Source organism: Myotis brandtii, unplaced genomic scaffold, assembly GCF_000412655.1.
Source record: "Myotis brandtii unplaced genomic scaffold, ASM41265v1 scaffold1063, whole genome shotgun sequence".
In the NCBI taxonomy this organism is placed as follows: Eukaryota; Metazoa; Chordata; class Mammalia; order Chiroptera; family Vespertilionidae; genus Myotis; species Myotis brandtii.
In genome coordinates, this window is record NW_005353597.1 from 469,614 (window position 1) to 482,638 (window position 13,025).

At 42.2% G+C, this 13,025-nt stretch overlaps 1 protein-coding gene across 1 annotated transcript; it reads left to right on the forward strand.

Moving 5' to 3' along the window:
- Positions 1 to 23: 23 nt before the first annotated feature.
- On the forward strand, positions 24 to 9,536 carry GZF1 (GDNF-inducible zinc finger protein 1). Its single transcript, XM_005857007.2, has 6 exons — positions 24 to 47; positions 1,995 to 3,383; positions 4,766 to 4,860; positions 6,221 to 6,388; positions 7,342 to 7,499; positions 7,887 to 9,536. The coding sequence occupies exons 2-6, from the start codon at positions 2,017 to 2,019 to the stop codon at positions 8,235 to 8,237; spliced, it is 2,139 nt and encodes a 712-aa protein (XP_005857069.1). The 5' UTR covers positions 24 to 47; positions 1,995 to 2,016; the 3' UTR covers positions 8,238 to 9,536.
- Positions 9,537 to 13,025: the final 3,489 nt, after the last annotated feature.

Sequence of the window (13,025 nt, forward strand, 5' to 3'; positions counted from 1 at the left end):
TGGGCTCGGCCAGGCTGGAAAGCCGCGGACCTCAGAGAGCGGCCGAGGTAGGCGATGCCCGGGGACGGAGGTGCCGCCAGGGTGCCGGCCACTTACACTGGGAGATGCTGCTGTCCCCCGAGCCGAAACATCTTTGTTGCGTGATCACTGCTTCCCATTCCCTGCTCGGGCAAAATGGGAAATGGTGCTCAGAAACCACTTTGACTTGGAAGTCAGCATCAGGCCGCCCTGTGAGTTCGCACATCTGCTCAGGGGTCGGGTCCACACAAGTTTGGGGAAAGGGGGGGCTGCTGGTGAGTCTGGGCAGGAGGCTACGAGAGCCGTCCTCTGCCGTTTCTCCCGGCGTTTCTCCCGGCGTTGGGGCTGACAGTCCAGTCCATGTGTTGGTGTCCCCCCCACGTACGCCTCCTACAGCCTTGATTAGGTTTGATCAGTTTTCTCAGCTTACTGTGGAGTCTCCCTCAGGTGACTGCTCAGGTCCCGTACATGTCCTTTTTACAGCTAAACCTCAGACACAGCCGTTTTTCGTGTTGGTGGTGGGGGCAGGTATCATTGATGGGACTGGGCAAGTGGGAGAGGCGAGACTGGTTTTCAGGGGAGATGAGGAAAGTTCTGCTGCAGACACATGGAGTCTGAGGGGACACCTCAGACCTGGCTGAAGAAGGTTAGAAGGAAGGCGGGCACTTGGGATGGGTGGGTGGAGATGTAGGAACCAAAGTGAACTTGGAAGAGGAGGGAGATTCAAGAGTAGAAGGTTGGGGGCGAACCCGAAGGAGAAAACACATATTCAGGGAGTCTTAGGTGAGAGGAGGACCCAAGGTGGTGTGGGGTACCAAGGAGAGCAAGGAGAGGAGCCCTGGGGATGGGGTGTGCCCAGGCGGTGGACAGATGCAGGGAGTGAGAGCAGCTCTTTGCATTTGGCAAGGCTGAGGTGAGGGGTGTGCTGAGCAGGTTCAGTGTCCAGAGTCCCACCACTTCCCGGTACCTTGTTAGTTCCTTCCTCATCTGTGAAATAGGGATGATGGCACCTAGGCCTGCTGCATGGGAAGCAGGTAACTAGCTAACGAGTCTCTGGTGTAAGCATTTGACATGTTTGTACTCACCGAAGCCTCGCAACAGCCTGCCAGCCGCTACAGAGGACAGAACTAAGGTTCAGAGAAGTTACCGGCTCAAGGTGAAAGCTGTGGCACTAGCATTACTTCAGTAGAATAATGGTAATTCAAATTGTCTGGATTTTAGGGGTGTTGGAAATGGTCATGGATTGTGGACTGCATTTCCATGAAGTGTTCCCATGCAAGTAGTTTTTTTTTATTATTACTATTTGGTTGTTTTCAAAGGCAGACATGATTCTCTTCTCAGGTTTGTTCCCAGACAGTGAGGGCATGTGTTTTGTTTGGTTTGGTTTCCTGATCAAAGAACTGGACATAAATTGTTGCCATAAATTGTTACAGTTTCGGGTCTGTGTCTATACGCAAATTAGAAAATGAACTAGAAAATTTACTGCATTTCATTAATTATAGTTTTAACCATTCATGTTTATCCTTGGGGAAGCCTTAGCAATATGCTGTTTTATTCATGCAAATATTATCTTATGAAGGTACTCCAGGACTTCGGAAAACTGCCAAAGTGAAGTGTGATTTCAAACTTTACATGAGAAAAGTTAGGTTTAGGTTGTGAATAAGTTTATATCATCGAAAGCAGGGGTCCTCAAACTACGGCCTGCGGGCCACATGCAAATACAAATATTGTATTTGTTCCCGTTTTGTTTTTTTACTTCAAAATAAGATATGTGCAGTGTGCATAGGAATTTGTTCATAGTTTTTGTTTAAACTATAGTCCGGCCCTCCAACGGTCTGAGGGACAGTGAACTGGCCCCCTGTTTAAAAAGTTTGAGGACCCCTGATCTAAAGAATGGAAATAATCTTCATTAATTTTTAAATCTTTTACCTCAGTAATTGCTTATGCATGAAATAATTCTTGTTTTTGTTTTCAAGGCTGTTTTTGGAAAGAAGAAACATGGAAAGTGGTGCAGTTCTGCTGGAATCCAAATCCTCACCAGTGAACCTTCTGCATGAAATGCATCAACTACGCCTTCTGGGTCACCTGTGTGACGTGACTGTGAGCGTCGAGTACCAGGGTGTCCGAGAAGAATTCATGGCCCATAAGGCGGTGCTGGCAGCCACCAGCAAATTTTTTAAGGAAATGTTCCTTAATGAGAAGACTATGGATGGTACTAGGACTGTCTACTTACATGAAGTGCAAGTAGTTGACTTTGCTTCATTTCTTGAGTTTGTCTACACCGCAAAGGTACAGGTGGAAGAAGATCGGGTGCAGCGAATGCTGGAAATGGCTGAAAAGCTAAAATGTTTGGACTTATCAGAAACTTGTTTTCAATTAAAGAAACAGATGTTAGAGTCGGTACTTTTGGAGTTGCAGAATTTCTCCGAGTCTCAGGAGGTGGAAGGGAGCAGTGGCTCCCAAGGCAGTGTTCCTTGTGACACTGGGGCAAGTGTGGCTGTGGACAGTCCATTCACCAATGGCCTTGTGGCCTCCTTAGCTCCTCCAGTGCAGAGAATCAGCAACGGTACGTTGCCAGATCTGTCCCCAAGGAAGTCCAAAGAAAAACCAGACAAGAAGAAAGATGGAGTTAAGCCTTCCTACCCCAAAGTCAGAAGAGCTAGTGGAAGGCTGGCTGGCAGAAAGGTATTTGTGGAAATTCCTAAAAAGAAATACACAAGAAGACTCCGAGAGCAGCAGAAAAGTGCTGAGGATGATGTGGGGGACTACGGGTGTATCCAAGACACCAGCCCAGACACTGTGGGGACCGAGGATGAGCCAGTAACAAAAAGTGAGGATTTCAGTGCTGGAGTGGAGGTCGGGGAGGTGCTGCAGAAGGCAGGGCAGGTGGGGGAGGAGGAGGAGGAGGAAGGGGAAGAGGGGGAGGAGGAGGAGAAGAGGAAGAGCAACTTTAAGTGTACCATCTGCGAAAAGTCCTTTCTGTATGAGAAGAGCTTCCTGAAGCATATCAGGCACCATCACGGTGTGGCCACGGAGGTGATTCACCGCTGTGACACCTGTGGCCAGACCTTCGCCAATCGCTGCAACCTGAAGAGCCACCAGCGCCACGTGCACAGCAGTGAGCGCCACTTCCCATGTGAGCTCTGCGGGAAGAAATTCAAGAGGAAGAAGGACGTCAAGCGGCACGTGGTGCAGGTTCACGAGGGGGGTGGCGAGCGGCACCAGTGCCAGCAGTGCGGCAAGGGCCTAAGCTCCAAGACGGCCCTGCGGCTCCACGAGCGGACACACACCGGCCACAAGCCCTACGGCTGCACCGAGTGTGAGGCCAAGTTCTCACAGCCCTCGGCACTGAAGACGCACATGAGGTACGTGGACCTGGCTCCAGCTGCCTGGTGTGGGAAAGAGCAGAAACCCTCTCAAAATGTTTTTTCCAGAATGTGGCTTAATTTTCTTAAAATGCGTGTCAGAAATTGAAGTAGTTTGGACCAGTGTGGCTACGTTTCATTTCATAACTTGTTCACTCTAAAGGTTTGGGGGCTGTTTTGAGATATCATTGAATTCTTTCTGGGTTGAGATGTTAGGGGGTGGTCTAGTTCTACAAACAGAAATCCCCTAGTGTTCCTATAGGCCTTGGGCTGATGAGGACCTCCCAGCTCCTCCTGTCGGGGTCACAGTGCAGAAGAGGACACAGAACCAGGGTGGCCGACAGCTGCTGAACATGCCAGGTCCTGCAGATCTTGGTTGGCATGTACTGGAGGCCAGGGCTCTCCCACTCCCAGAGGAGCTGCTGGTGTGCACACTTCCCACCACACCTGATGCTAATAACCTGTATTTTTCTTTTCTTATTTAGAATTTTGGCTCGTGACCATCCTGGTCCCACAGTCTCAGTAATGACCTTGGGGAGATGACATTTTTAGGGCTTTAGGACACTTCTCTGATCATGTTTGATCTCTGGGCTTGGAAACTGTGCCATTGTTTAGTCTAAAACTCCAGAATTAGGATGGACAGTGTGTTCTGCTTAACTTTTGTACTGTAGGTGATACTATTTTTAAATAAATTTCCTTATGGTGCTCAGTATGCTTCCAATCCAGATAAGCAGTTTTCTACCCTATTCTAGATCTGCCCTCCAACTTGGGCTAGTCTGTGGGGCAGTAGCTTGGTGTTCATCTTTTTCCTGTATATAACAAGTTTAAAAACCTGGCTTATTAGGAAGTGCTCAGTAAATTGTGGTTGATAGCTACTTCATACCATTTGTGAAATTAAAATGAATATGCATTTTTGGAACCAGGTTTCTTCAGCATTTTGAGAACAGTTCTTCTAGACTGGTTATGTTACACATACTAGGAAATGATAGTTAATTTTTTGGCTATGTGGTTCTTCATAGCAATAGTTCCTAGGGTGTTTGTGGTTGATTATTCTGAATAAGGAAACTTTAGAGATATTACACAATGCTCTTTAGTGTCTTTAAAAATATGTAAGGGCACGGTCTCTGAATGGGCTGTACAACATAAACCCTAAGACAGGTGTGGGTGGACATTCGGTGTCTTATTGGGCAGCGCATTGCAGTTAGCTGGCCTTGTGTGGACGCAGATTTGAGGAAGAAGATTATGGGTCTCTTCACCTTTCACTCCAGTCATTCTCATCAGGTCTCCTTGAACAAACTATCTTTCAGGTTAGAGTGGAAATTGTATTGCAAAGTGAGGTTTGAGATACATCCTAAGTTATCATCTGAATGTTGTACTTTCAGAATTCATACAGGGGAAAAACCTTTTGTCTGTGATGAATGTGGTGCAAGATTCACTCAGAACCACATGCTGATTTATCATAAAAGGTGTCACACAGGTAAATACTCCTGCTGTTGTGATTGAATGTCTTGCCTAGCTGTAGAAGGAAACTGCAGTTTATTAATTTAGAAGTTGGCATCTACCAAACTAGTACAGGTTAAAGCCAGGATCTAGCTTTCCCATTTAAAAAGTGAGCAAAAACGAATAAATAAAATATGCTTTGGTGATGGCCTTTTGCATACTGGTACTTCGCAGTAGGAACTGGCATGTGAGACTTAGGTATCAAAAGGGTATGAAATAGTTCCTACGGCCTTAGCTCCAAATTCCATTTTCAGGAGTCTGTCCTAAAGAGATTGTTCAGAATATGGGAAAACTCTATTTTCCTTCTTGCTATTTCTAATTAAAAAAGCATTAGGAACAACCTGATTGTCCAATCACAGTAGTTTAGTAAATTAAAAAATCTAAGCTCACCCACTGGCCATTTGGGCTAAGGGCTCTGAACATTATGAAAAACACCTGTACGTACTTGGATAATGACTTGAAAAGTACACAGTGAATCCCAACTATATTGAACTCCTGTACAGAAGACTAGAAAATAGCTATATGATGTATTAAGGTGGTGGAATGATCTTATTTCCAGTTCCTAAAAATTTTTTGATAGGATTTTATTATGTGAGGGACAAAATTTAAATTGGCTTTATTCTGATTCAGCATAGTAACCCTGAGATTCAGAAAACTCTACTGTTTATGACACAAAAGTATACAGAACCTGCTCTACACTGTAGTTGTCATGCTCAGTTCCTTATTTGTATTTCTAAATTTTTACTTCTAAACTCTGTCATATGATCCTTAAGTTCAAATGCAAGTGAGACAGACATGAGTCATTTAATGATATGAATCACTAGATTGTAAAATGTAAGCAGCAGAATTGGTGTTGAATGGATGGTTAGGAGTAGAGATGAAGTCAGGTTACATTGAAGGATTTAGAATCAATCATTTGATGAAAATATTAATATATTCAGATTTTATTAAACCCAGTATTTTTATTTTGATGTTTGTGAAATCAGGGGTACACCTAATCAGATGAATCTGATTTGTAGAATCAAAGGATTCAAACTGCACAATAAAAGAGGGACTTTTATTCTGTAACAGATCAATAGCAGTGCTTCTTTGAGAAAAAAATCTTAATTTCTCCAAACAAGCTGTATAAATTTCCAAAATGTGAGCTGGCTGGCCTATCTCTTATTTCTTCTTTGGGATTTTACACCAGGTAGTAAGCATCTTACATGGTTAGACATTTTATGACAGCAGGCTGCCTGCGCTTTTGGAATTCATATGGATTTTAGAGATTGGACCCATTCTTCCTGTATGTTTCTGTGTCTGTTATTTCTAACTTTTTGTTTCATCTTTTCATGTAGGTGAAAGACCTTTTATGTGTGAAACATGTGGCAAGAGTTTTGCTTCTAAGGAATATTTAAAACATCACAATAGAATCCATACTGGATCCAAACCCTTTAAATGTGAAGTTTGTTTCAGGACTTTTGCCCAGCGGAATTCGCTTTACCAGCATATTAAAGTCCACACAGGTATGGCTGGAACGTCACCAGAGAAGGGAGTTAGTTCAGTGTGCCAAGAAAAAATATCCCAAAGGTTTTTGACTTACTGGAGAACTTGGAATTTAGCTTTAGGATAGACTGTGTGTCATAATAGTATTTTTAAATTTTTGAATTTTTAGTTTCTGGCTCTGAGAAACTGAAAAGGTATGGATATGTGAACATTTTGCCACTTTCAGATTAAAATCAGGGATAATCTATACATATCAGTGTATATATACATGCATACAAATTCAGTTGTGGGACTTGGGAATTTTATATTCTACTAGAGGCCCGATGCATGAAATCCATGCAAGAGTAGGCCTTCCTTCCCCCAGCTGCCAGCACCGGCTTCCCTCTGGCACCTGGGACCTGGGCTTCCCTCTGGCTGGCCACCCGGTAGGCACTCAGGACCCAGGCTTCTCTCGCAGCTCCGGCTTTCGTCCGGAAGGTCGTCCGGTCTAATTTAGCATATTATGCTTTTATTATTATAGATTACTATGGAAATAGGTAAAATTTCTATAGATATAATATGAGCTACAAATATGGATTTTGGCTCTGTTTTAGTATAGGCCATAAACTCTTGGTATTACAGGTATTCCTCCCTTCCAAAAGTTCACATTAGGCCACTTTGTTTTCACAAGAGACCTATATTCATTCCTGTTTTCACTAATTGGAAAAAGTGTGACATGAACTTTCAGAATGTGAGGGATACTCTTCATTTTATGCCATTTTGGCTTACAAAAGGTTTCATGGGAACACTACTTTGGATCATGGAAACCTGTGTAGAGGTGGTTTGTACCTGTCAGTTGACCCTCCACTGATCATCCTTATGGTGGAATGCTGACACTTCCTAGTGGTATACAAACAGCATTATTCCACATTTTATTCAAAATTATATACACCAGGCTAAAGAGATCAACCAGTTTTCCTCTCTTCCGTCTCAGGCGAACGTCCCTATTGTTGTGACCAGTGTGGTAAGCAGTTCACCCAGCTCAACGCTCTCCAGCGTCACCATCGGATCCACACGGGAGAGAAGCCGTTCATGTGTAACGCATGTGGAAGGACATTTACTGACAAGTCCACTCTCCGGAGGCACACCTCAGTAAGCAACAGTGTGGCTTAAGAATGACAAATTGCTGGTCCCTAGGTATGCAAAACCCTAGACAGTAAGAAATGCCTGGTGTCCCATAAGCTGGTTACAGAAGACAAACAACAGGTATTTTCTTCCTGAAGTTTTGTCTTCATTGTGTGAATGAAGTAAAGAACTAAATCTTGAGGTCCAGGAAGGCACAGTCCATGGTAAACACGTTCTAACAGTGACAGCAGTGGCAGAAAGGTACTTGGCAATTAGTAAAGACATTGCTGCCGTAGAAACTTAAATTGAAGAGAGACTATTGTTTTAAAAGATGTATTTAATAAGTAAGTAGAATTGGATGATTTACAGATATTTGTTCAGACACAGTTGGTGACTTTTGTGTTTGATTTGTAGGTTCATGACAAGAATACGCCATGGAAGTCCTTCCTTGTTATTGTGGATGGCTCACCCAAGAATGATGAAGGGCATAAGACTGAACAGCCTGATGAAGAATATGCATCATCCAAACTTTCAGATAAATTGCTGTCTTTTGCTGAAAATAACCATTTTCACAACCTGGCCACAGTCCCAGGCAGCGTATCTACTGTGCATGAGAATAATTCGGCCAACACAGCCTGCAAGTCGGACAATTCTGTGGTGTCCCAGGATGCTCTGCTGGCCACCACCATCAGTGAGCTTAGTGAGCTGACACCACAGACAGACTTGATGCCCACACAGCTTCACTCATTGACCAGCATGGAGTAAGCTTGAAGTGACCTGCCAAGCAGGCCCCATCCTGCATCTCGTGTGATAGTGTGTGCAAGGTGATGTATCAGGAGCCAAGATAAAGAACCGTCTGTAGGCAAAGAAGTGGGCATTCAAGAATGGCTTCTGATTTTCCACAATTTCTGATAACTTGCACGCTTTTATCAAAGCATTTTTGAAGCTTTCCCTTAAAAATCCTGATCTGCACGACCTCAGCTACACTTTATCAACACATAAGGCAATTAACATAACCTCACTTAATTCTGGTGTAGGCTGCTATATGCATTCATCATTCTAATGCTTGATTGTCTTGATGTTTATGAAGCTTAACTATTTACCTTAATAGAGTACACAGCATTGATCCAGCTCATGAAATTGCTTTTAATGGTCTCCCTAGTCTCTCAGCCTGCCTTATACTTCCATGTGGGTGTATTTCTCTGATACTTTAAAGATAGTTTTCTATCAAGCTGAAATAAAACTGGGGCCATGTATTTTTAATTGTTTCTTTCCTGCCGAATTGAAGCAAATCAGATTTGCTCTAAGCACCCTTGAACTGAAGAGATGAATTACTGCATTCACCCCTTTCTACTCCCCCAACCCCGCACTAAATAAAGGAATGACAAATTGAACACCTACAAAATAGTTTAGAATAGCCTCTATTCACAGCATATGTGCAGCTAGGAAATTTGTCATAAAGTAGCTTTTGAAATGAAATGTGGCTGTTCATTTTCATTCCTAAAAATCTGATAAGGTAAAAGCTGTCCTACCAAAGATTTTAGTAGCAAACTAGTATTTTCTTTTTATTTTTGCAGAGGTACGAAAAATTAAGCAAGAGGCTTTAGAACACTTGAAACTTATGTAGTCATTTTACTGATGAGTAGCAATGAGGTGATTGTGGCTAATCTTAGAGCACAGAGTATTAGTATTTCTGCCTGGTTTTTCTGATTTAATTTTCATGATTTTCAGAAAATCAGAACTTTCTCATTGCCAAATCAAGAGCTAGAAACAGGCAGGTAAATGTCACACATTTGTTTCCTCGGGAGTATGCGAGAATATAGCAGAAGGGACCAAAAGCCTTGGCACACATCATTGATTATGCCTTAAGAGTAGATTGTGAAGAACCAATACTTGTCTTAAATGCTCCTTCGGCTGTCTCATGCTGGACTTTACAATGAAAAGATAATTCTGCTGTATTTGCTAAGCTTGATTCTTGGTTCCAGTGGCTTTTGTATGTAGCCGTGACTCATATGTAACCCTAAACATATTAATTTAAACAACCTTAAAGTCTTTTGTTTACCAGTTTTTCTACATTTTAATTTATTGACTTGCTGTGAAACACTTTAATTTTTGAGAAAAGTTCTAAGAGAAAGAACTTATCCATAAGTTCCAGGATGAACACAGCTATACTATGCCAGGAACTAATGAGAGACTTTCTTCCTATGTGCTTATTTTCTAGTTTGTGACATGTTACATACTAAAGCCACTATAAGGTGTTTTAGGTGCTGATAACATGTTTCACACCTGCTCTTAAAGACAGCAGTACTTAACTACTTCAAATACAGTTATGACAACATATCCTAGTGGTGTTTACAGAACAACAGTAACAAAAAACTGTCATACAACCATTTTATTCTTGGTAAGAGAATGATGTGTTTACAGAACAACAGTAACAAAAAACTGACTGTCATACAACCATTTTATTCTTGGTAAGAGAATGAATTGGCCAACTGATATATTGTTTCATGGAGTAAAGTCATTTTAATGAGAAGGAATTTAAAAAATAGATTATTTTGCTACCTACTAGAATAATTTTTGTCTTGAATTCGTTTCTTTAGAAATTCTACAAAAAAATCGTTTATTGTGTTAATAAACGTTTGCTTTGTAAAATAGTTTTCCAAGTCTGAAGTTTTTCCCCCATTATTAAAATGTAGGCTCTGTAAATAGAAACAAGTATAATTTCCTTAATGTCATGGATAATGAAGTTTAAAATCAAGGTTATAGTCTTAGGAGTAATCTCTTTAGTTATAACCATGTGGACTGCACATTAATTCTCTAGGAATAAAAGGCCTGGTGGTAAATAACACTACCCTCTGCTTATGTAGAAGTAACCTGTGCAGCTGGCACTGTGGAGTGTGTAAATGGACTGGTTTCTTCAATGTCATGTTTAAGTTGCATCATAGAGACTTCAGTATATCTACTTCTTTGTCTGCTTCCCAGGAGGGTAAAGCTGCGTCTGGGAACAGAACTCTGAAAACTGGAAGACTCATCATTGAGGGTTTGTGGGAATCTACCCCTATTTCTCTTCATCCAAGTACAGCCTCCCAGAGTGAAGCAAGTTACTGCCTCACCATGTCAGTCCTAACGCCACGGTTAGGAAGTGCCCTTGGTGTTAGCACTGCTTCTCCTAGAGCCATGGTCAGCAAACCGCGGCTCGAGAGCCACATGCGGCTCTTTGGCCCCTTGAGTGTGGCTCTTCCACAAAATACCATGTGCGGGCGCGCATGTACAGTGCGATTGAAACTTCGTGGCCCATGCACAGAAGTCGGTATTTTGTAGAAGAGCTGGCATTTTGTGGAAGAGCCACACTCAAGGGGCCAATGAGCCGCATGTGGCTCGCGAGCCGTGGTTTGCCGAGCCGCAGTTTGCCGACCACTGTCCGAGCATCAAGCAGGCAATTGCGAGGTGATTTAGTGCCTTCCAACCATGGATGGGAAATAGTCTCTGCCCAAACTCCAAAGACCTATACTGCCTTTGGTTTTACCAAAACTTTTGTGTTACAATTTGGGAAAAAATAGGTCATGTGGTGGGAGAAGACCTTTGTTAAAGGTAACTTTAAGAGAAATGTGGTTTTGCTATCGATAATCCAAACCAACAAATTTGAGTATGAATTATAATTTAATCCAAACCTGTTAAATTTTATACCTTGCCACCCAGAGACATTTTTTGAGATAAAATGAGTGAATGTCCCTTTAATTTAACTTGACAGTGTGAAACTTGAAGTAACCATATTACTTCAGTGGCAGGAGGACACTTGTGCGAAGGACCATTTGTTCACATGTACTAGTATCTAGATGGGGGCAGTATGACTGAGCAAGCTTCAAAGACAGGTCAGAGGACCAAACAGCATGTCACCTAGCCAAGCCCCAGAAACCACCCACTTACCTTTGCCAATTTTCCAGGGACTCTTACCAAGGCTGGCAAAACCAGGTTTTTAAACCATCATTGTGGCTTCTTTCTGTTAGGAAATAATGACTATGAGATAAACTAACCTTGAATGATCAACAGCTTCTCAGGATTCCTAAGATGGCCTGTTATACCATTTTTTTTTCAAAATTTAGTTTGAATTATCTTTAAGTTGTAAATATACTCAGACTGTAACACTGCTCTTTGATGGGATGAGCTGACCCACAGTACCCCTCATGGCACCCTCTTCCTCCATAGAACTTGTGGCCTGAGTGGCCAAAGGGGTTCAACCTTCCCCAGGGGCATGTGTTGACCCTGTACAGATATCTGCAAAGGTAAATAAATGCCCACACTGCCAACAGAGTTGAGTGGCTTCATGGTTCCTTCATCCCCACCCCCACCTAGCAGTTTTCTGTGAACCAATCCTCACCTTTGCAAGTGACTGTAGCCCAACACTCCTTAATAGGGCAGCTGAAAGGGATGAGAATGGGAGGCGTACAGTCAGTGCAAACTTTGTGGATTGTATCAACACACTAAAGCCAGGGCTTTTTTTGTAAATCCTCAGCTTCTAAAACCATTACAGTGCCCTGAATTCCCACCAAGTAATAGAGATTTTAACATAGTCAAACTTATATTTCAATGCATATACAAAGAACCTAGAGAATAATGCTCACTGTCTTCTACTTATAGGAACAACTTCAAGAAAAGGAAGCTACTTGTGACTTGTGTAGATTTAGGTAGGAAAGACCTGTCAAAAATATTACTCATAATTTCCACTTTATTTACTGTACAAGTTCACACAAAACATACACACTCTTTTCTGCTATGGTTAGTTTCCATAATACAATACTCCACCGGAGAGCATGGGAAAGAGAACACCAGTGACCGGCTCAACTTCCCAGGCAGGACCCTGCACGCACGCCCCTGGGTGGGTCACAGGCAGCATGCGGTGCTGCCAAACCCTCCAAGGAAGCCACAGGTTTGCATTTGAATATTTTAAATGCACAGTATCAGAGGAAACAATAAATGCACACACTTTGATTATAGTGACATCATCACACACAGTCACAACTGCAAAAATACTGTTTTTAAGTCATTAAATAAAAAAGGAACTCGCACAAGCTATAAAAATGTTGCCACCACTGATTTTGACTATGAACTAACCCTCGATTTGCTAAAATACAAGAACTATAACATAACAGTCTTTACATTTTGTTCATAAATAACATTCTCTAGATCCTGAGAACATACCTTGGGCCTCTGTGTCACGGCACTACCCTACATTCAACAATGGAACATTTCAAGGAAGGAAGTTTGGATATTGTTAATGGGATTTTCTCCCTCTCCTTTTCCTTTTACCTAGCAAGTCTGTTCTAGTCATCACAGTTATTTTTACTCTTTCATGTGAAATATTTGAAAATTCTTAACTCAGGCACTGATATCGTTGTTTATTTCAAAACAGCAAGTCCCTGACTGACATCACAAAATGTTACCAATATTATTTTTTAAAAACCATACCTCTTTTTCAGGTGCATTTGTTAAGGAATCACGAGAAAGCTAAATGGAACTGCCTTAAAACAAAAGCATTTAGTTTTTACTTTTAAG

What these genes read in the sequence shown, in the direction of transcription:
- GZF1 (XM_005857007.2), top strand. Translation starts at nt 2,017, where the DNA reads ATGGAAAGTGGTGCAGTTCTGCTGGAATCCAAATCCTCACCAGTGAAC. An exon ending in TCATAAAAGGTGTCACACAG is followed by an intron (nt 4,861 to 6,220) that starts GTAAATACTCCT and finishes CTTTTCATGTAG; the next exon opens with GTGAAAGACCTTTTATGTGT. An exon ending in GCATATTAAAGTCCACACAG is followed by an intron (nt 6,389 to 7,341) that starts GTATGGCTGGAA and finishes CTTCCGTCTCAG; the next exon opens with GCGAACGTCCCTATTGTTGT.